At 44.6% G+C, this 22212-nt stretch overlaps 1 protein-coding gene across 1 annotated transcript in view; it reads right to left on the reverse strand.

Annotated features, from left to right (window-relative positions):
• Positions 1 to 2466: 2466 nt before the first annotated feature.
• Positions 2467 to 22212, reverse strand: part of LOC120945950 (cytochrome P450 4B1-like) — a 44671-nt gene continuing 24925 nt past the window's right edge. The window contains exons 7-12 of the mRNA XM_040360546.1: positions 20162 to 20268; positions 18679 to 18869; positions 13788 to 13921; positions 6829 to 6893; positions 5945 to 6027; positions 2467 to 2782 (exon numbers count right to left, since the gene is read on the reverse strand). Coding sequence (XP_040216480.1) covers positions 2608 to 2782; positions 5945 to 6027; positions 6829 to 6893; positions 13788 to 13921; positions 18679 to 18869; positions 20162 to 20268 — 755 coding nt within the window. The 3' untranslated portion in view covers positions 2467 to 2607. The remainder of the gene's footprint in view (positions 2783 to 5944; positions 6028 to 6828; positions 6894 to 13787; positions 13922 to 18678; positions 18870 to 20161; positions 20269 to 22212) is intronic.

Below are 22212 nucleotides of genomic sequence, written 5' to 3' on the forward strand. Positions count from 1 at the left end.
ATATCTGGCTGATATTGACAATTAGGCACCAGTTACTTTGCAGCCATTTCCAGGTGTACCCCGCTCAGGAAAGTGTACACCCAACCACTCTTAGGGGTGTATGCGTAGAGTGCACTCTAGGGAATTTTTTTTGAATAGCTATTGCCAAGAGTTACAGTAAAGCTTTTTTTTGTGCAATGCTTTCTTGGTTGATGCTTTTCTCACCGGTGGGGCGTGTACTAGTTTATTGAGATTTAGTCTTATTGTGGTGCAAGTCAGAGGTAAGGCCAATTATCTCGTAAGTTGGTCTAATGCATTCTAACATATTCTTCGGCCTGTTTATTGATATGTACAGTATATTGTGTTTATTCTACTTTGTTGCAATATGCTTACTTTATCTAGAGAGACACCTTTAGTAAAGGGAAAATCCACAACTAAGTAGTTACCAGAACAATAAAAAAGGAAAAACCTTTAATTGTTTCAGTAACAACTGTTGAAGCTTAATCCCCTCACCTTAAAAAGATTTCCTTTCACTTTTCATTCTGTGTGTAGCGCTACCCCCATAGGGGCTGCTGGTAATAGCTGGTTCTCCCCAAATAGTACAGAGGTTACCGACCACGCAAGTGCCAGTCCATACACTCTGACTCAATAACTCAGTCTAGAAGATGTCTTTTTGATGTTTATGTTTGAACTTTGAACAAAGAAGGGTTAGGACATGGGCTACTCCAAAGACCAATCAGCAATAGCAATGAGCGGACAATGTTCTTCCTAGTTTCCCTACCTCTCTCTCTCACTGGAGGTATTTAGGGGCTTTGAACGGTCTAACAGCTGTAGACCATAATGCAAATCTCTTTGGCATCAGGTCACCTTGTGCTACTGAACAACTATTGGCAACCGGTGCGATTTCCAGAATGCTGCACAGTAACAGGGAACACTTTCTTCTAGGGTCACGCTCCAGATTCTGCTGAGGACAGGGGAACAGACATTTCTCTAAAACTCTATGAGAGCTGTGTCAGTCCATAGCTACCTCTGTTGCATATATCCCAAGAACAAATTCAGGGTATTTTCTCAAGTCCCAGGGCAGTTGGACACCTTCCAGCTTCCTCCAAACACTGTCCACTGAGGGAGACAATGCTTCTTCTGACTTCTCCAGCTTCTCAGGAGATCAATCCAGGCCCTCGGCCCTGACAATGCTGAGGCATCAAGAACAACTACACAGTCTATCGGCGGTTTTAGGGCAGCAGCCCCTGAGGCTTCTGAAACCCTCCTGGGGAGAAGGAACAATCTCACCAAGGCTTCAAACTATTGTATTTATTTCCTCCCAGCCACCTTTTGGACACTCCTCTCCATGGATTGGCCAGACCATGATAATTATTTAGGCATTTGAATCTCCCTCCCTATGTTCTGGAAGCTACTTCCAAAGACAGGGAGAAGCACTTAAACCCCCAGACTGTGAAACCCTGAAAAGACAAGAACAATCACTTGACTAAAGGAGCTAAAAAAATAAAATTGTCTAGTTTTCCATGCTAAAAGGGTGCTTCATGTGTACATGACCAGGAATGAGGGGAAACCTCCCAGTGGGAACCGTTCCCTACTCTATCCAAATGGGGGAAAAAACATATGGCTTTAAATACACTTTATCAAAAATATTTAAATCTGTAACACTGTATAAATAACGTATATAGACATTGATAAAATTACTTTATTAACTGTTAGTTTCTACAAAAATAAATGACAGATAATATTCTATGTAATTTTTAACAACGTCCATTGTCTGTACTGAGCGGAATATATCCTGAGCTATATCCTGGTTTTACCATCACTAGTCTAGTTATAAGTATAATTTTCAGCTGGTTAGAAAATGGCTTCAGTGCCAAACTTCCTATTAGAATCACAGTTGATCAGCAAAGTAGAAGCCAGTTAGAATGACAGGAAAGAAGGTCAAGGTTCATAGTGTAGATTGCAAGACTTATGCCGCGTACACACGATCGTTTTTTCAAGTTCTAAAAAATTACGTTTTTTTTATGTCATTAAAAACAATCGTGTGTGGGCTTCAGAGCATTTTTCTGGTTCTAAAAAATGGGCAAAAAAAAAATTCGAACATGCTCTATTTTTTAACGACGTTTTTAACGTTGTTGTTTTTTTTCGGGTTGTAAAAAATGGTCGTGTGTAGGCTTTAACAATGTGAAAAATCTGCGCATGCTCAGAAGCAAGTTATGAGACGGGAGCGCTCGTTCTGGTAAAACTAGCGTTCGTAATGGAGTAAGCACATTCATCACGCTGTAACAGACAGAAAAGCGCAAATCGTCTTTTACTAACACAAAATCAGCTAAAGCAGCCCAAAGGGTGGCGTCATCCAAATGGAATTTCCCCTTTATAGTGCCGTCATACGTGTTGTACGTCACCGCGCTTTTCTAGAGCATTTTTTGTTCACGATCGTGTGTAGGCAAGGACGTTTTAATGATCAAGTTGAAAAAAAAATTTTTTTTTTCTAGAGCCTGAAAAACTTAATTTTTTAGAACCCGGAAAATGATTGTGTGTACGCGGCATTAGATTTATCAATTTTAGCTTTGCAGGCAATCATGAACAATCAACCTATCTGCTGCCATCGACCGGTGTATTGTCCATTCAGTTCTTTTCAATCTTCTTCAGCTTTATATGAATCCCATTTAAAGAACGAAGAACTACTTGAGAGATTTTAACAGGCTCATTTTCTGGATCTGGAAGCAGCTGAAACCTCTGCAATGTCAAAGCCAAAGCTACTTTCATTTCATTCATTGCAAAAGTTTGTCCGATGCAATTCCTAAAAAACAAAATATAGATTTGCAGTTTAATTTCTATAACTCAATGTTCTCCCTTAAAATCTGCTGATTACATTCCAGGTGCATCAATACAAAGTTTACGTTTTTAGGTGTTTTATTTTTTATTTTTATTTACATATATTTGCATTTATTTATTAAAATTGATATCTTTGTATAATTTTTATATTTTGTTGTATTTTAAGAAATGCAAAGTCTTAAGCCGCGAACACACAATCAGTTTGTCCTCTGAAAACAGACCGATGGAGTGGTTTCATTGGACAAACCGTTCGTGTGTGGGCCCCATCGGTTTTATTTCCATTGGTGTAAGAAATAACAACATGTTTTACATTTTTCCTATGGATTATTCTATGGATAAAAAAATAAGAAAATCTGATCGTCTGTATGGAACTCCATCGGTCAAAAATCCACGCATGCTCAGAATCAAGTTGACGCGCGCTTGGAAGCATTGAACTTCATTCAGCATTGGACTATTCGGCTCGTCGTAGTGTTGTACGTCACCGCGTTTTGGCACAATCGGATTTTTGACTGATGAAAGTCAGCTTCATCGGATATCTGACGAAAAAATCCATCGGATTAGATTCCATCAGATATCCGATCGTGTGTACAGGGCTTTACAGTTTGTTTTATTTAGAAGCAGCCACAGCCTAAATAGAAAAGCCTGTTCCCTGCCAGCATGGTGTAGAGCAGGCCCGGACTGGCCGTAGGGCAGACCGGCGTTTGCCCAGTAGACCGGGGGGGGGGACATGCACAGCCACAGGTTCGGATATGCAGGGTCGGCCGCCGCCGCCAACGCGGGTTCCGACATGCAGGGCCGGCCACTGATGTTCTGCGCTGCATGCAGGGACATCCAGGGCCGGCCGCTAGTGGTGGTGGGAGGAGGAGGCATTCTCCGCCTACTAAGCCCATCCATGGAATCATAGGCCGTCGCTTCACGCATGCGCCTCGCAGCCGACGGGCGCCTGGCAACCAGGATGCCAGGAGAGGAGGAGGGAGGAGAGCAAGGAGAGACGCTGAGGAGCCGAGAAAGAGGTCGCTATGGGGAGGTGGTGCCGTTCGCCAGTGAACACAAGCGGCTGCGCTGTGACAAGGGGAAGGCGAGCTGCTGGATGTCAGCATATCTCCCCCATATCTCCCCCGCTCGCCCCCCCCCCCCCCTTCTCCTGTCAGCAGAGCGCGGCTCTCATCTTGTTGCCAAATTGCTATTGTCCCCATTGGGACAGTGCAGGGCCAATCAGAAGAGGCTAGCTGTGCATCATGGGACATATAGTACTGGAGGATTTGTAGGCCCCATTGCTGTCCACAGGCAGCAGACTTCAGCCCCCAGCATGCACTCTGCTGGGGGAAAGAGTGAGTAAATCAGGGAGATACGCCTATTCACGAACGTACGCTTGCCCGTCGCAGTAAAGATACGCCGTTTATGTAAGGCGTTTTCAGGCCTAAAGGTATTCCACCAAAAAGATGGCACAGCCAATGTTAAGTATGGACGTCGGAACCGCGTAAAATTTTTAAATTTTTACGTTGTTTGCGTAAGTCGTCCGTGAATGGGGCTGGGCGTAATTTACGTTCACATCAAAACCAAGTCTTTGTGGCGTAATTTGGAGCATGCGCACTGGGATACGTCCACGGACGGCGCATGCACCGTTCGTTCAAAAAGTCAATCACGTCGGGTCACGATTCATTAGCATAAAACACGCCCACCTCTTCACAATTTGAATTAGGCGCGCTTACGCCGGCACATTTACGCTACGCCGCCGTAACCTAGGACGCAAGTGCTTTTTGAATACAGCACTTGCCTCTCTAACTTACGGCGGCGTAGCGTATATGAGATACGCTACGCCTGCCTAACGTTAGGCACTTCTTCCTGAATCCAGCTAATAATATGTTTTTATATATTTTTTAGGGATATTTATTATAGCAAAAAGTAAAAAATATATATTTTTTTCAAAATTGTCGCTCAATTTTTGTTTATAGCGCAAAAAATAAAAACCGCAGGGGTGATCAAATACCACCAAAAGAAAGCTCTATTTGTGGGGGGAAAAAGGAAGTAAATTTTGTTTGGGAGCCACGTCGCATTACCGCGCAATTGTCAGTTAAAGCGCCACAGTGCCGAATCGCAAAAAGTGGCCTGGTCTTTGGCCAGCCAAATGGTCCGGGGCTTAAGTGGTTAATTGTACATCTTGAGTCCATGAAGTCTAGTGAACATGGAATTCATTTTTTTCTCATTGATCTAAAAAAAAATTCTGCCTGCAGGCTATCAATATTCATCTTGCTCACTTGGACTATGTTGTACTGTATTTGGTACTGTAAGGGGTTAGCTCGGTAGCGGGGTGTGTGACCCCCTGGATGGGTTTACCACACACTGAATTTATACAGACAGGCAGTCGAAGACGGTTGAAAAAAAAGATTTTGGTTTATTCTTCCATCTTGCTGGAAACAAGTGCAAGCATCCAAACAGCATAAACAAAATCAAACATAAAATAAACCCTGGCCACTTTGGGCGTCTACCTTCCACAATAGTCTCTTTTTTGATTTTTATCACACAGAAAAATCAATCACCACCTCACCTCCTCAGAAGACTTTCAGCTACTGCTCTCCTTCACTCAGAAAGCCTCAGGATGCAGCAAATCAGTGGTAATCCTCTGGATTACTTATAGAGGCCTTAATTGCCTCATTCTGAACAGCTGAAGTTCTCCAACGCCCTTAAACCTTTTCTGGCTACTTCTGCAGCCGACACCTAATAACAATTGGTGTATTGTCTAAACAAGGCAGAAATTTATCTCCCGTCTGTGACAACACCCACTTCCTGTCACAGTACCTAATTGGAAAATAACCATGATATATGGCCATAGTACTGATCTGGTCACAAAATGTGTTTCGCATTTTTTGTTTGTACTGTAAAATAGTTTTTACTTTGTAATTAAACAAATATATATTGCAAAGAAAAAAAGTCAAAAAGGCAAAAACAAATTACATTTGCAGGCAATGAAAAAAAAATAAACTTTCAGCTCCCCTAAAGTTTACGCATCCCTGTGTGCAACTGAAGGAGCCTATTTTGTACCTGACTAGCATTTTACAGAGTACAGTTCCACTGGGGGCTGAATCTCATGACAACATGTTGGATAACCGAGATGATATTTCCTTACCGTGGGCCGGCAGAGAATGGAATGAAGGCATGTGGGTTTCTATCTGATGTGTTCTCTGTAGAAAACCGTAGTGGGTCAAACACCTAATTGACACAAAATATTCAGAGATCATCTTGCAGTAATGGGTAAGGCACCTTGATAATATCTTAAATGAACATTGAAATTCTTAACTCCATAAGATAGGGCAAAACCTAAGGCCACCGTGACAGTGAGAGAGGAAATGTACCCAATAGGGACACAAACAGCATTAGAAACCTGATAGATGCCAGGTTATGATTTATCCCAATTTTTGTCACTCAATTTTTGTCATTGCTCGCCGCAATCCTGGGAAAAGGCCTTCTGAAGGACCGGTACGACTCTGGATGTCAAGCGCCTTGAGGCGATTAAGTTTGCATTTGTTGCGCTATACAAGTTACTCACTCACTCACTCACTCACGAGGCCGGACGCCGCAAACTAGGCTGAAGCCATGACCTTGCGCCCTTTTCCCAGGATTGCGGTGAGCTGCAGGCAGAATTTTTTAGGCAAGGCCGCGGCTTCGGCCTAGTCCACGGCCTTTTCCCAGGATCGCGGTGAGCTGCAGGCAGAATTTTTTAGGCAAGGCCGCGGCTTCGGCCTAGTCCACAGCCTTTTCCCAGGACCGCGGCGGACTAGGCCGAAGCCGCAGCCTCGCCTAAAAACACCTGACCGCAGCTCCTTAGGACCAGCGCGGTGTCCATCAGAAAGAAAAAAAACCACGATTCGAATCATGAATAGAGGTTTTTTTTTTTAAACGCAGATTTTTTGGGGGGCCAAAATCGCCCATCTCTAGTCTTTTGGTGAACCTACTGCTCTGGAAGATGAAGAGAAATGCGTTAAAATAGAATATTATTGCTCATTACATCACCTCAGGGTCTTTCCAGAAAATGGTTGATCTGTTTATGCAGTAAAGGCTCAGGATAATCAGTGAACCTGTAAAGGATAGAACAAATGTTATTTTTATTACTCTGATATAAAAACACCAAATTTTCAATGCCAACATTATATAAACCTAACTGTAGCGCCTACAGAGGCGTATCTAGTGAAAATGGTGCCTATGGCAAGCACTGAAACTGCGCCCCTGTCAAAATATTTGAAACACATCTTTTAGATAACCTTAACAAAAACAACAAAACAGCTAACAAAACTTTAAGTCAGGCGCTTTAATTACCCCCTTACTCCAGAGTCAGTAGCGTTACATCTTATAACACAGTTCCCCCCTTAGGCCTCGTACACACGGTCGGTTTGGTCCGCTGAGAATGAACCGAAGTTCAGTTTCATCCGACCAAACCGACCGTGTGTATAGGCCATCGGTCTGGTTTCCTTCGGTCCAAAATTTCTAAACATGCTTCAAAACTGAACCGCTGGACCGCTGGGCGATCGGACCAAACCGATGGTTAGTACAGAAAAGCATCGGTTCAAAACCCGCGCATGCTCAGAATCAAGTCGACGCATGCTTGGAAGCATTGAACTTCGTTTTATTCAGCACGTCGTGTGTTTTACGTCACCGCGTTCTGACCCGCTCGGATTTTGGACTGATGGTGTGTACACACGTCCGAGGAACTCGACGTGCCAAACACATCGAGTTCCTCGTCGAGTTCTGTGTTTTATGCCGCCGAGGATCTCGGCGAGCCAACTTTCCTCATTGAACAACGAGGAAATAGAGAACATGTTCTCTATTTGGCCCGACGAGTTCCTCGTCGGCTTCCTCGGGTGAAAAGTGTACACACGGCCGAGTTTCTCTGCAGAATCCAGCTCCGATCGAGTTTCTGGCTGAATTCTGCCAAGAAACTCGGTCGTGTGTACGGGGCCTCAGAGTTCCCAGAGAGCCCTCCTTACATCGGAATCCACAGAGTTCCCCTTCACACTGGAAAATCTGATCTAAAGAATGCTGTGGACTCTGGCATCATCTTTATATACACTGTAAGGGGGGGATGGGACTCTGACACAAAGGGGATCTCTGCAGACTGGGATGTAGGGTAGGGTGACCAGACATCCCCAGTTTCAGGGGACAGTCCCCTGATTAAGGACACTGTCCCCGGACCAAGTCTGTTCCTGGTTTTGTCCCCAGATTGGATTTAATAGGGGGCTAGGGTAATTTCAAAGACAGTCAGTGCAGAATTAAAATAAAAAAATTAGAATTACACACCCCCGCTCCGCCGTGCCTACTAGCATAGGGGGGTTGTATTTTTCCCATTATCTGTGCCCCTTTCTGGTGATCATGTGCTGGTCGGAGCGGAGGGAATATTTCTTCAGTTTCGGGTGCATGCCCATTCAGCTTCGCTCGCATGTTCTTCTGCCTTGGCTCAAATCCTGGCCAGCCACCTGCCTATATCTTTGCCTTCCCTGATCTTCCTCCGCTCTCCATCCAGTAGTAGCCGGGGCCCGAAGAGAAAGACTTGAGAGGCTGTGAGGCGGGCAGCGACGGGCAGAGAGTCGCTGATTGTTGCCATTACTAGTAAAGAAAAAATATGTCCCCGGATTTCATTTTAAAAATCTGGTCACCTTAAAGCGGTGTTTCACCCTAAAAAACAACTTTCTAGCATGTCATTCAGCATAGTAGCGCGAGCTACAGTATGCCTTTATATATATTTTTTGGCGCCGTACTCACTGTTTAATCGCGTAGTAAAGTTTCCGACTCCCCGTGGGGAATGGGAGTTCCTATGCAGAGGGCTCTTGATTGACGGCCGGCTATGGCGCGTCATGCTTCACGAAAATAGCCGGAGTAGGTCTTGGCTCTTCACGCTGCTATACGGCGCCTGCGCACAGACATCGGAGCTGACTGCGCAGGCGCCGTGAAGAGCCAGCCGTGAAAAGCGTGACGCGCCATAGCCGGCCGTCAATCACGAGCCCTCTGCATAGGAACGCCCATTCCCCTGAAACTTTACTACGCGATTAAACAGTGAGTACGGCGCCAAAAAAAAATATAAAGGCATACTGTAACTCACGCTACTATGCTGAATGACATGCTAGAATTTTTTTTTTTTTTAGGGAGAACCCCCGCTTTAATGTAGGGGGGCCTCTGATGTGAGGGGGTATCCGGTTATCACAGAGTCCAGAGATCCCACTTACATCCGCGTTCCCCGTTACCCCAGATTCTGCAGAGTTCCCCCTTAAATCAGTGTGCCAGACAATAAGTATTTCTAGACAGGGGTCAGGTAAGCCATGGCAGCCCTGTAACAGCACATAGCCTTTTACTTTATATGACCAGCCCTCCCTCCACAGTATGAGATCTAAGGCGATCACCAAGTATGGGAAGAAACATGCATGGAACTCGTGCTATGTGTCCTTTTATGATATGATATGCATGCTTCGTCTTACTTTATGTGAGTTGCATATTGATTTCCACTACACGTATTCTGTGCACTTTGCTCTTTGACAAGTAGAATTTTAGTTGAGGAACAAGCCTAAAGGTCAGACGGGAGTGGCAGTGGAGATAAGGACAGCTGCATATATATATGTAAAAGAGCAAGATATAGGCTGGAGAGAGCACAATAATCTGGTAAACAGGAACTGCAGAGACATGGCTTGAATCAGTAGGCCCATGGGAGGAGCAAAGGGTTTAATGGGGTTGTAAAGCTTTGTGTTTTTTTCACCTTAATGCATCCTATGCATTAAGGTGAAAATAACACCTTGCAGTCACCGCCCCCCCCCCCCCCCCCCTCTTGAGCGACTGTTTTACTTACCTGAGACCCGAATCTCTACGGCCACAATCCCGCTTTCCTTTTAAGGAGCTGTACTCGGCTCTTCACTGGATGATTGAAAGCAGCTTAGCCATTGGCTCCCGCTGCTGTCAATCAAATCATGGGCGGGGCCAAGTCATACACTTGGTGGCTATGGGCGCCGGGTTACTTGGTATCGGTGCATCGCTACTATCATCGCTACATCTGTGTACTGTGTTAGGTTGCCACAGTCAGTTATCCAAGTCCACAGCTGTGTCTCAACCTCTTTTGTGACCCAGTCTCTGTAGAATCACTTGGTGTGCCCTGACCTATTTTCTTGATCATGTCCAAATCCTTCTCTCTATCTGCCTAGTTGAATGCAATTACACCTTTGGGTACTGCTTTGTTAGATGTAGAGACCGCATTCTTGACGGTCGAAAGTTCAGAGAACTTATGTGTGACCGTGTGTATGCAAGCCAAGCTTGAGCGGAATTCCGTCGGAAAAACCATCCAAGGTTTTTCCGACGGAAAATCAGATCTTGTGTACGCGGCATAAGTCTTCAGAGACTGGGTCACTCAAGAGGATGTGCTATGGCTCTGGACCTGGCTAGCTCTCTACATCTAACTAACAGTAAACAAGGGTCTGGAAAGCACAAAACAGCAGAACCCCAGTGTCAAAAGATAACATTTCAGCCTAGCTTTAGATCCAACAGGGTTCAGGTATGGTCTCAGCTGTTGCTGAGGATGTGCTGATCCAGATAGCTGCTGTAAAGAGACTACAGTAAGTTCCAGTACACATATCTATAGCAGGTGAACATTTTCCATAATATTCATTAATCATAGCCACTGCTTTAGAAAGAATGAAATACATTTTGATGTTCATTAAAACAGAACTGAGCAAATGACGTAAGCTCATGTAAGCCCAAATGTTCCCTAAGGCAAACCAACACTTATGGTAAATGCCAGAGTAGGCCAGTGGGACTTTGCATAACAGGCCTACAGGGGTAGCTGAGTGGTTGTTTGTTGTGCGTCTCTCTCCCGCTCTGCCTCTTTGCGCCAGACATTGAAAGATGGCGGCCGGAGCTTTGGGCGGCCGGGGACACAGGAAATTAAATTTAGGAGGACGCAGCCAGTGTGACACACACTGGCTTGAAATTGCGCCCCCTAAATATCGCGCACGGGGCCACGGCACCCCCTGCACCCCCCACGCTACGCCACTGTCGACAACATCACCCTTACTGCTAGCGGCCTTGCCACCTATGACAGGTACACGCAATTGACAGGCTGCTGTAAAACTTCTGTTACTCTGGGTAACCACTTGTATCTTCACACTATTCCAATCCACATGGATGTCTTTACAGGGAGTGCAGAATTATTAGGCAAATGAGTATTTTGACCACATCATCCTCTTTATGCATGTTGTCTTACTCCAAGCTGTATAGGCTCGAAAGCCTACTACCAATTAAGCATATTAGGTGATGTGCATCTGTGTAATGAGAAGGGGTGTGGTCTAATGACATCAACACCCTATATCAGGTGTGCATAATTATTAGGCAACTTCCTTTCCTTTGGCAAAATGGGTCAAAAGAAGGACTTGACACGCTCAGAAAAGTCAAAAATAGTGAGATATCTTGCAGAGGGATGCAGCACTCTTAAAATTGCAAAGCTTCTGAAGCGTGATCATCGAACAATCAAGCGTTTCATTCAAAATAGTCAACAGGGTCGCAAGAAGCGTGTGGAAAAAGCAAGGCGCAAAATAACTGCCCATGAACTGAGAAAAGTCAAGCGTGCAGCTGCCAAGATGCCACTTGCCACCAGTTTGGCCATATTTCAGAGCTGCAACATCACTGGAGTGCCCAAAAGCACAAGGTGTGCAATACTCAGAGACATGGCCAAGGTAAGAAAGGCTGAAAGACGACCACCACTGAACAAGACACACAAGCTGAAACGTCAAGACTGGGCCAAGAAATATCTCAAGACTGATTTTTCTAACGTTTTATGGACTGATGAAATGAGAGTGAGTCTTGATGGGCCCGTGGCTGGATTGGTAAAGGGCAGAGAGCTCCAGTCCGACTCAGACGCCAGCAAGGTGGAGGTGGAGTACTGGTTTGGGCTGGTATCATCAAAGATGAGCTTGTGGGGCCTTTTCGGGTTGAGGATGGAGTCAAGCTCAACTCCCAGTCCTACTGCCAGTTTCTGGAAGACACCTTCTTCAAGCAGTGGTACAGGAAGAAGTCTGCATCCTTCAAGAAAAACATGATTTTCATGCAGGACAATGCTCCATCACACGCGTCCAAGTACTCCACAGCGTGGCTGGCAAGAAAGGGTATAAAAGAAGAAAAACTAATGACATGGCCTCCTTGTTCATCTGATCTGAACCCCATTGAGAACCTGTGGTCCATCATCAAATGTGAGATTTACAAGGAGTGAAAACAGTACACCTCTCTGAACAGTGTCTGGGAGGCTGTGGTTGCTGCTGCACGCAATGTTGATGGTGAACAGATCAAAACACTGACAGAATCCATGGATGGCAGGCTTTTGAGTGTCCTTGCAAAGAAAGGTGGCTATATTGGTCACTGATTTGTTTTTGTTTTGTTTTTGAATGTCAGAAATGTATATTTGTGAATGTTGAGATGTTATATTGGTTTCACTGGTAAAAATAAATAATTGAAATGGGTATATATATTTTTTTGTTAAGTTGCCTAATAATTATGCACTGTAATAGTCACCTGCACACACAGATATCCCCCTAAAATAGCTAAAACTAAAAACAAACTAAAAACTACTTCCAAAAATATTCAGCTTTGATATTAATGAGTTTTTTGGGTTCATTGAGAACATGGTTGTTGTTCAATAATAAAATTAATCCTCAAAAATACAACTTGCCTACTAATTCTGCACTCCCTGTATACTCCAATGTGTTTAAGACCCACTCGGTGAACCATGTGTGCCGGTTACTTACAATACACCCCTTTCAGTAACTTCAGACCAGGCAGGGACAGAGTTTCAAACGCTTTACCTTGTAAAAGTGCAAAAATAAAAATTTCACAGTCCAACAGGCAAGACATGATACTTCTTGGACCCCGAACACTACAAGTAAAGTGCTACCCTGGCATACCTACAAATTTTGCTTTTCAGAGTTCATGGTCCTTCCAAGGCTCTCAGGCAAGTGTAAATCCTTATGCGGCACATCCCAGCACTAGTGTCTTTGGGATCAATCCCAGGTTCCGATAGCTTGGCATTCCTATAGTGATAAACAGCATCCTTCTGGTTCCACACGCATTGATGAATCCTGGGCTCTAGGCCATGGTCCCTTTTATGTCACAGGACTAGTGGGTCGGACACAACAAAATGACTTGCCAAAAGGCAAAACTCCTACCCTCCCCCCGGCCGAGGCAGCACCAAACTTACGTCTTTTACTAACATAAAATCAGCAAAAGCAGCCCCAAGGGTGGCGCCATCCGAATGGAACTTCCCCTTTATAGTGCCGTTGTACGTGTTGTACGTCACCGCGCTTTGCTAGAGCATTTTTTTTTCATGGTCGTGTGTAGGCAAGGCCGGTTTAACAATAATCGGGTTAAAAAAACGTCGTTTGTACGCGGTATAAGCCTCCAGAAAAACCTTATATAAATAGTGGAAGAACACACAAACTTCATGCAGATAGTGTCCCAAGTGGGAGTTGAATCCATTATCCCAGTGGTGTATGTGCTACAAAACCAGGGCCGCCATCAGGGGGGTACAGGCATTTTCGTTTGACCCCCCCCCCACCTTTAGAAACTTGTGGTAGGGCCCCCCCATTTTATTTTATTTCCGTCTGCCCCCCCACCTTTAGAAACTCACGGCAGGGGTGCGTCCCCCCCCCTTTTTATTTATTTATTTAGTCTGACTTTAGCAACTCGTGGCAGGAGAGAGAAGAGAAGAGATGACACTTTTGTTACCACAAATCCCCCCCGCTTATCATCTTGTGGCAGGAAAGAGGAGGGCCCCCCCCCCCCCCCGGTTCTCTGCTCCAGGGGGGCCCTGCCTAAAGTTGTGTAAGGGGCTCCAAAATTTGTGATGGCTGCCCTGTACAAAACTGTGCTGTAGGGCTGTTTCACATATACAGTAGTTATTCCTGTTTGTACTTCTACATCCTAGCCTGAGGATGCAAAAATGATAAACTTACCTTCTGGAAGGCTCCGCCCATCACAGAAAGTAATTGGTTTGGTCAGCCTCCTTGCAATACCGGGAACAGGAGGATAAAGACGCAAACATTCCTTAATGCACATAGTTGTGTAAGGTATCTTTCCAATGTCGTCCCTAGTACAAAATGAACAAAGTAAATGTAGATCAATCTCTAGAAACAACCAACACATATTAGGCATCAATTTCTCTTTATGCTTCACTAATACCTTTCTAAAAACACATAGGGCCAGATTCAGGTAGACTTACGACGGGCGTATCAGTAGATACGCCGTCGTAAGTCCGAATCCCCGCCGTTGTATATTTAAGCGCATTCTCAAACTGAGATACGCTTAAATATTGCTAAGATACGACCGGCGTAAGTCTCCTACGCCGTCGTATCTTAACTGCATATTTACGCTGGCCGCTAGGGGCGTGTACGCTGATTAACGCCTAGAATATGTAAATCAGCTAGATACGCCTATTCACGAACATACGCCCGGCCGTCGCAGTAAAGATACGCCGTTTACGTGAGGGGTTTTCAGGCGTAAAGATAAACCACCAAAAAGATGGCGCAGCCGATGTTAAGTATGGACGTCGGAACCGCATAAAAGTTTTCAAGTTTTAGGTCATTTGCGTAACTCGTCCGTGAATGGGGCTGGCCGTAAGTTACATTCACGTCGAAAGCATTGACGATTTGCTGACGTCATTTGGAGCATGCGCACTGGGATACGTCCACGGACGGTGCATGCGCCGTTCGAACGAAACTTCATTTACGTGGGGTCACACTTAATATACATAAAACACGCCCACAGCTTCAACATTTGAATTAGGCGGGCTTACGCCGGCCCTAATACGCTACGCCAATGTAACTTCGGGCGCAAAATCTTTGAGAATACCATACTCGCCTCTCAAAGTTACGGCGGCGTAGCGTATAGGAGATACGCTACGTCCGCCTAAAGGTATGTGAATCTATCCCATACTATATAAGTTTATGTAAAAATTAATCATTTAACCACTTCAATACAGGACACTTTCACCCCCTTCCTGCCCTGGGAAATTTTCATCTTTCAGCGCTGTCACACTTTGAATGACAATGCGCGGTCATGCAACACTGTACCTAAATTACATTTTTATCATTTTTTTTTAGACAGATAGAGCTTTCTTTTGTTGGCATTTAATCATAGCTGGGTCTATTTTTTGCTGTACAAAACAAAACAAAAAAAAAAAATGCAAATGAAACAAAAAAAAAAAGGGGGGGGGGTTCTTAGTTTATATAATAAAAGTTAGCAAATAAGTAATTTTTCTACTGATGAGACTGCACTGATGGCCATTGGTAAGATGCACTGATAGGCACTGATGAGGCTGCAAGGATGGGCACTAATGAGGAAGCACTGATGGGCACTGATGGGGCTGCACTAATGATCAGGGCACTGATTATCAGTGTAAATAGTGTGCTGACAGTTTAGTCAGTTACCGGCACTCCTTTTCTCACACTGGCACAGCGCATGAGGAAAGGAATGCCAAAAAACAGCAATTCTATTTATATGTGATCAGCTGTGATTGGACACAGCTGATCACATGCTAAAGGGCCGCTGTAATTGGCGCTGGTGGGCACTGATTAGGCTGCAAGGATGGGCACTGGTAAGGCGGCACTGATGAGGCTGCACTAATGATCAGGGCACTGATTATCAGTGTAAACAGCATGCTGACAGTTTTGTCGGTTATCGGCACTCCTTTTCTCATACAGCCACAGCGCATAAGGAAAGGAATGCCGATAACCAGCAAGTCTGTTTACATGTGATCAGCTGTGATTGGACACAGCTGATCACATGGTAAAGGGCCGCTGTGATTTGCCCTTTACCCCGATCATAGTACAGGACACAGCAGTCACAGAGCGTGCACGATGCACAGCCCATGGGTTGCGTGGGGGCAGGGTTCTGGGAGGATGCCTATGGGCACCCTCCCAGAACTACAGTACCGCACTGTAGTTGTCTTTTGGCTATATAGCGGTACTAAAGTGGTTAATGTGCAGACTTGACAGAAATGTAACAGTTAAAGTGTTACCAAACCCAGGAGCCTGCATTCACTATATATGGTCTTCCACAGTACACAGAACATGGAAATGCAATAGTTTTATTAAATATAAACGCCTAAATATCTTTTCTCATCAGCAGTTAGAGCCGTCTTGTGACTTCTATCAGTGTCCAACAGAGCACTAGTTAAAGCTTTTGGGAGGAGTTTTCATTCTCCCGTGACTGTCCTTTGAGGCTGAAGGACCCCTGACCCTCTGTCTGGACAGTGCTGATTGGCCCTGTGCTGAACACACACACACTCTCCCAAGAAAAAAAGAAAAAAACACTCCAGCAATACACACCAAATTGAGCATGTGCAGCTTGCCCCCAAGGGTCTGTTCTATCAGAAGATGGTTTGGGGACTGTGTAAGAAGGGGAGGATCAGAGAAGACAGGCTCAAATAGATTTTTTTTACACAAGGCAGAGGATTGACCTCTTAGGTTCCACAGTGAGTATAACAGGCATGCTTTACTCCATATACAGACTGGCCCAGATTCAAATAGATTTGCGCATTTTTTACGGAGGCGCAGGGTAACGTTTTTGCCCTGCGCCCCCGCAAATTTACTGCGCTGCCCTTGATTCACGGAGCAGTAGCTCCGTAAATTGCGTGGGCGCGCCGGCAAAATGCCCGGCGTAAGCGCGCGCAATTTAAATGATCCTGTAGGGGGCGGGAATCATTTAAATTAGGCGCGTTCCCGCGCCGAGCGTAGAGCGCATGCTCCGTCGGGAAACTTTCCCGACGTGCATTGCGGCAAATGATGTCGCAAGGACGTCATTTGCTTCAAAGTGAACGTGAATGGCGTCCAGCGTCATTCACGATTCACTTGCGCAAACTACGTAAATTTCAAATTTCGCGACGCGGGAACGACGGGTATACGTAACATTGGCTGCCCCTTACGCGAAAACCGCCGTATGGAAGCAACGTAAATTGCGTACGCAGGGCTCACGCAACGTTGTGAATCGGCGTTAGTATGCAATTTGCATACTATACGCTGAGCACAACGGGAACACCACCTAGCGGCCATCGCAAGAATGCAGCCTAAGATATGCGGGCATAAGAGCCTTATGCCGCGCATATCTTAGGCTGCAGTCGACGTAACGACGTTCCTGAATCAGGAGCATTCGTTACGCCGGGGCAAGTAAGCAATTGCGCTGTGTAACTTATGGTTACACAGGCGCAATTGCTTCTTGAATCCAGGCCACTGATTTTACTGTTGTGGGTTTAGTAACACTTTAAGCTGGCCATAGATGGGAAGAATTTCAAGCAACAATTCTTAGTGAAAAAGAAGATTCTAAGAAAGTTCAATAGTTTTTTCTAATTTCATTAGTAGGATGAAATTGATGTTTGTTTTTGACCGCATTGACGACAAAAGTCCAAAGAGTGGGATGCAAAAATGTTTCTCAAGAGATGTTCAATCGGGTTCAAGTCTGGGCTGTGGCTGGGCCACTCATAGACATTCACAGAGTTGTCCCGTAGCCACTCCTTTGTTACCTTGGCTGTGTGCTTCGGGTCATTGCCCTGTTGAAAGATTAAACGTCGCCCCAGTCTGAGGTCCATAGTGCTCTTTAGCAGGTTTTCATCAAGGATGTCTCTAGATTCCTATTGGTATTCATTAACCACTTCAGCCCCGGAAGAATTTACCCCCTTTTTTAGCAGAGCACTTTTTGCGATTCAGCACTGCGTCGCTTTAACTGACAATTGCGCGGTCGTGCGACGTGGCACCCAAACAAAATTGTTTGCGCTATAAATAAAAGTAGAGCAACCATTTTGAATTTTTTTTTTATATTTTTAACTTTTTGCTATAATAAATATCCCCCAAAAATCTATAAAAAAACTTTCTTCAGTTTAGGCTGATACGCATTCTTCTACATATTTTTGGTTAAAAAAAAAAATCGCAATAAGCGTATATTAATTGGTTTGCGCAAACGTTATAGCGTCTACAAAATAGGCCATGGATTTATTGCATTTTTTTTTTTTTTACTAGTAATGGCGGCGATCTGAAATTTTTATTGTGACTGTGACATTGCAACGGACATATCAGACACTTTTGACACATTTTAACCACTTCCCGACGGCCGTACGACTATTTAAATTTAAGGGTGGATCAGAGTGTAGTTAAACTCTGATCCAAAATTGTTGTTAAGATAGGGTCTCTGTCTCAGCTTGGCTGTGCTGTGGGCTTATTCTGTTGTACTGGGGTGTTCTTCCAGCCCCGGTGCTACAGGTGGCAGCAGTGGAGTCAAGGTTTGGGTGCTCTTACCCAGCAGCCAATCAGGAGAGTTTGACCTCGCTGTGCATGCTGGTGAGGGGTATTTATGAGGCAGACGCCATTGGTCCTTTTTTTTCCTCGTCCAGTGTGGCACCCACCTTTAGGGTGACCACATCACGGTGCCCCGGCGTTATGGCCTACCTGGCTGGGGTGTGCGTGCCACGCGGTTTTCCTGGTTCCGGGACCATGCTGACTCGGAGCATCTGAACAGCGACGGGGACCCAGTGAGTGACTGGGTTCCCACCTTTGAAGATGAAGCTGAAAATTGGTCTGGGCGGGAGGGTGTATAAGTGCCCTGTATGGAAGGATGAGGTAAGTGATGGAGGACTGCACTAAGGTAAAGGAAGCTATTTAGGAAAAAAAAAATTACCTTTACAACCCCATTAAGTGCTGTGAATACTTTCCGGATGCACAGTATCTGTTAGGAGTTCAGAGACTTAAAAGTGGTCAGTCATGGTGGCCTTCATGTTTCTCTTATAATCAGTTTCCCTAAATATAACTGTAGTCCATCAGTTTAAAGTAAGAAAAGTAAAAAATATCATTTATTTACCATTCCATGGTGTCCCGATCTCCCAGGACCTCACTGATCTCCTCCCGACATTTGTCTTGGTGTTCTGGATATTTGGCCATACAGTAGAATATCCAGGAGAGCCCACTGGCTGTTGTATCGTGTCCTTCAAACATGAAGGTGTCCACCTCTGCACGTAGGTCCTTATCAGACAAACTCTGGCCGTTCTCATCCTAAAAACACACAGCCATCATTTATTTACATTTGAGCTTCTAACTCTTACTTAGCATGGAGAAGCATCTTGCAAGATGGCTAAAAACTGTATTTAACACATTTACATTTTTATTTTTTTACTTTATCTATATGCATTTACATCTGTTTCTATCCATTAATGTACCTTTCCAGGAAAGGAATTAAAGTGGATGTAAACCCACTCTCATCCTTTCTAAACTACTACCATAGTGCTGATCTATAAGTTCTTCACGCCTCCTGCATGTATCCTTACCTGTCAAATGTCTCCCCTCTGTCTGTTATAAGAACTTAAAGACTGCAGATTCTGTGGGTGGATCTGTTGTCTGGAGCTCAGTGGGTGGAGTCGTGATGTCAGTAGACTCCCTGCCCACCTCTACACTCCCCTTGTCAACATGCATTTTTTCCTATGTATTCCTTACACTAAATTCAGCTATGATCACTAACATCCAGTCAAAATCCAGAAAAGTAACCACAGTTACAGAAAAGGAGTGGGGGTGGGAAATAAAAAATAATGCCTGTCTCCAGGCTAGTGCATGAGATATGTAAATAACCTGTCACTCACAGCAAGGGGGCGGAACGGACTAACGTTTTTATCTGTAAGTCCGTTTTATTTCACTGAACAATAAAAGAGGATTGCTTAGAGCTCGATTTACTCTGTGTGGCAAGACTGGGCACAGATTTTAGGAAATCCTTTACTGTACATTGTGACATCAAAAAAAAAAAAAAATCGGGTTTACATCCACTTTAGGCCTATAATAAATGTACTTGTTTCTTAGTACAAGGCACATCAATGTTGGTGCAGAACTATAAAGTTGTCAACAATGATTTTTTTTATTTTATAAAACACAAAAATTATTTTATTTCACATTAAACAGAAGAAGGGGCAGCCATTTAAGCCAATTAGAACAACTGCCCAGTGCTGGCAATCTAACCCAGGGAGCTTGAAAACAAGGGTAAAGCACAACAGATGCTGTTACTTCTTCAAGATCCAATCAGAATCTAAGACAGTTTTTTGGATCAATGCCGCATACACACGGCCGTTTTTGGATTTTTAACCGATGGTCGTGCCTACTAACGATCGGTTTTGACCTATCGGTTAGGAATCCATAGGTTAATTTTAAAGCAAGTTGGCTTTTTTTTAACCTATGGTTAAATAACCTATGGGGCCCACACACGATCGGTTTTGACCGATGAAAACAGTCCATCAGACCGTTGTCCTCTTAACCTATCGTGTGTACGAGGCCTAACATTCACACTACTTCTAACATCTGACCTTTGCACACAGTAGAATATCAAGAAAATCCAGATGTCTTTTTTGGCTGATTTTGTCCAATTCCTTCTCACATTTTAGCAGTTCTTTTCTGTTTTTGATTACTTTATCTAGAATGCAAAGAAAAATGTTAGTTTCACTAATCTATAGATAGATAAACATGCAAGTGTTTATCTCTGTTCCCTACCATATTTTACCACACAAGACCAACTTCATCCCGGCAACGACCCTATCGTCTTTACCAGCTTGATACAATTTAATGTTACCAGCACCAATAGAGCCAGTCCCATACCTTGTCTTAAACGGCTATACATCTCATTTTGTCCACAAAGCCACCTATGCACCTCCAATGGCCCCTGTAGTACTTTATGCCCCGTGCAACTGTGCAGGCAGTATTTCTTATCTTTACTCCAACACAGGCCTCCTCAGATACATCATGTTTAAGGCTGCATTCACACCTGAGCGTCGGTCGTTCGGCGTTTTTTTCGGCGTTTTTTTCCGGCGTTTTGTCGCGCGTATTCATGCTTATTTGCGCGTTTGCATACAGCGTTGTCCGACGTTTTTGTACTTTGACGTTTTTTATTTTAGCCAATAGGAAAAACTATCATCTTTTCATCACTTGTTGCTATGTTGGTAGATTTTTTTAATCTTCTGCATGGGCGACAAGTTCTATTGATTAAAGCGACGAAACGCCCGTAGCAAACGCCCGTTGTCGCGCAAGTCGCTTGAATCGAGCGTTTCCATTACTTTCTATGGGAAATGGAAACGCTCAAATACGCCCAAACCGCCCGATACGCGCGACAAAAAAGGGTCCGGAACTTTTTTTGGCTCCAGGCGATGGGCGTCAGGCGCATCAGCGTTCAGATGTGAACCATCCCCATAGACTTTCATGTATTTTGGTCCCTCTGGCGTTTGTGAGCGTCGCGCTACAGGCGACAAAACGCCTAGGTGTGAATGGGTAGGTAAATTTCGTTTTTGGCTTGCCCTGTAATCTGAGGAACAGTGATCATTTGCCTTGGTCTGATCGTGATTTCACAGTCTAGGAAATAGATTGTTTCCGGGTTGCCTCTGGGAGAAGTTTCCAGAGCATAGGGAGGGAAATGCAAATGACTAGCCTGTATATTTATTATGCCTTGGCCAATTTCTGGGGAGGTGCAACCAGAAGGTGATCAGGGAGGAGTAGGGAATAAGCCGAACATCCCCCTGTTCGGTTCGCACCAGAACCTGCGAACACACCAAATGTTCTTGTGAACTTTAGAACCCCGTTAAAGTTTATGGGACTCGAACGTTTGGAATCTAAAGTGCTAATTTTAAAGGCTAATATGCAAGTTATTGTCCAAAAAGGGTTTGGGGACCCGGGTCCTGCACCAGGGGACATGTATCAATGCAAAAAAAGTTTTAAAAACGGACGTTTAAATGCTTAAAGTGAAACAATAAAAGTGAAATATAAATTTCGTACCTAGTGGGGGGGGGGGGGGTAAAGTAAGCATGTGAAATAGCGCATGTTTCCCGTACTTAGAACTGTCTCTGCACAAAGTGTCATTTCTGAAAGAAAAAAAAAGTAATTTAAACTGGACTCGCGGCTATAATGAATTGTCGTCTCCTGGCAATTCAGAGAGAATTCATTCATAAAAAAAAAAACGTGGGGTCCCCCCAAATTCAATTAACAGGCCCTTCAGGTCTGGTATGGACATTAAGGGGAACCCCGCCGTCAATTTAAAAAAAAAATGACGTGGGGTTCCCCCCAAATATCCATTCCAGACCCTTCAGGTCTGGTGTGGATTTTAAGGGGAACTTCACCCCAAATAAAAAAAAAATGGCGTGGAGTTCCCCCAAAAATCCACACCAGACCCCTTATCCGAGCACGTAACCTGACCGGCCGCAGAAAAAAGGGGGGACGGAGAGCGGCCCCCCTCTCCTAAACCGTACCAGGCCACATGCCCTCAACATGGGGAGGATGTCCCCATGTTGATGGGGACAAGGGCCTCATCCCCACAACCCTGGCAAGTGGTTGTGGGGGTCTGAGGGCGGGGGGCTTATTAGAATCTTGAAGA

The sequence above is a fragment of the Rana temporaria genome, chromosome 7 (genome assembly GCF_905171775.1).
Source record: "Rana temporaria chromosome 7, aRanTem1.1, whole genome shotgun sequence".
NCBI lineage: Eukaryota > Metazoa > Chordata > Amphibia > Anura > Ranidae > Rana > Rana temporaria.